This window comes from Pinus tabuliformis, chromosome 3_1, assembly GCF_031772625.1.
Source record: "Pinus tabuliformis cultivar Carrire ecotype Pingquan chromosome 3_1, CPIR1, whole genome shotgun sequence".
NCBI lineage: Eukaryota > Viridiplantae > Streptophyta > Pinopsida > Pinales > Pinaceae > Pinus > Pinus tabuliformis.
This window is the reverse complement of record NC_142301.1, coordinates 728,646,358-728,647,689: the sequence shown is the minus strand read 5'-3', so window position 1 is coordinate 728,647,689 and position 1,332 is coordinate 728,646,358. Positions and strand designations below refer to the sequence as shown.

Below are 1,332 nucleotides of genomic sequence, written 5' to 3'. Positions count from 1 at the left end.
TATCGTGAAGCTTTGGCTGTTAAAGTGCTTGTTAGCAATTATCAAATATAAAAAGCAGTAATATCCTGATCCTCTGTATTTCATGTGCAGGAGTTGTCGGGTTTGATGGTTCTGCGTCTTGCATTTCAGAGCCTTGGGGTTGTCTATGGAGACTTAGGCACATCTCCTATGTATGTTTTTAATAGCACATTTCCTGATGGTGTCCGCGATCGTGAAGAGTTGATGGGGGCTCTTTCGTTAATCATATATACTTTGACACTAATTCCTCTTCTGAAATATGTCTTTGTTGTCATGAGGGCCAATGACAACGGAGAAGGTAACATGACACTATGGCTTTGCATAGGAGACTGCATATGATAAAATCAAAATGCCCTGCATATTCCTGGCCCTTGCGAATTTTGTAACTATCCATTAGGCTTACATTCTAAGTATCATTGGGTGATTTTATTCAAACCCAATAGACAATTCCAAAGTTTAGGCTAGAACTTTCTGTTAATTGTTTTGAAAAATTCACTCGGCCATTCTGTTTATAAGGCTATCTAATTTCTTTTCCTGTCACCTGCTTTTTAGTATGCATATAAATGCAATTTTAACAAGGGCTCTTAAGATATCACGTTTCTGTGATGTAGGTGGAACATTTGCTCTGTATTCATTACTCTGTCGGCATGTTAAAGTGAGCACTATTCCAAATCAACACCGCACAGATGAAGAACTCACAACTTATAGCAGGCGAAAGATTGAAGATAAGTCATTTGCTGCAAGAACAAAGAAATGGCTGGAAGCAAAAGTTGACCGTCAAAATGCACTTTTACTTCTTGTACTTGTTGGCACTTGCATGGTCATCGGTGATGGAATTTTTACTCCTGCTATCTCAGCCTAGAGCCTAGAGGAGAGATTTTAGTGAAGGCAGGGGTTCTCTATGCATCAGGAGGTGGCGGAATACTTCAAGATACAGGAAAGCTTTTTGTAAGTAATGTGTATATTAGTAGCATAGATTCATCTAAACCAGTGTGTATATTAGTTGCATAGATTTATCTAAAACTAGATGACCCAGAGAGAATGAAATTTCTAGTAATGTGTGTATATGAGTTACATGGATTTATCTAAATCTAGATTAACTAGAGAGGATGCAATTTATAGACTACTTTTCAAGTTCATTTAGTGTTACATTTAAGGTTTCAGTGACAATATTGCCATTGTACTAAAATATCAGGAAACCTCTAAAAAGAAATGAAAAACCTCACCTTGTAGCTCGGCCGGATCGTAAGCAGAGTCTGTGGTTCAATGGGAGAAATTGCCGATGAATGGGCAGATTCTCGCTCGCGCTAGCCA

The 1,332-nt window shown here is 38.3% G+C and overlaps 1 protein-coding gene across 1 annotated transcript; it reads left to right on the top strand.

Moving 5' to 3' along the window:
* LOC149189367 (potassium transporter 10-like) lies at positions 1-943 on the top strand. The gene is made up of 2 exons (XM_089413196.1): positions 1-316; positions 630-943. The coding sequence occupies exons 1-2, from the start codon at positions 106-108 to the stop codon at positions 878-880; spliced, it is 462 nt and encodes a 153-aa protein (XP_089269322.1). The 5' UTR covers positions 1-105; the 3' UTR covers positions 881-943.
* Positions 944-1,332: the final 389 nt, after the last annotated feature.

Coding starts and splice junctions, on each gene's coding strand:
- LOC149189367 (XM_089413196.1), top strand. CDS start 106: ATGGTTCTGCGTCTTGCATTTCAGAGCCTTGGGGTTGTCTATGGAGAC. Junction 317..629: donor GGCCAATGACAACGGAGAAG/GTAACATGACAC, acceptor TCTGTGATGTAG/GTGGAACATTTGCTCTGTAT.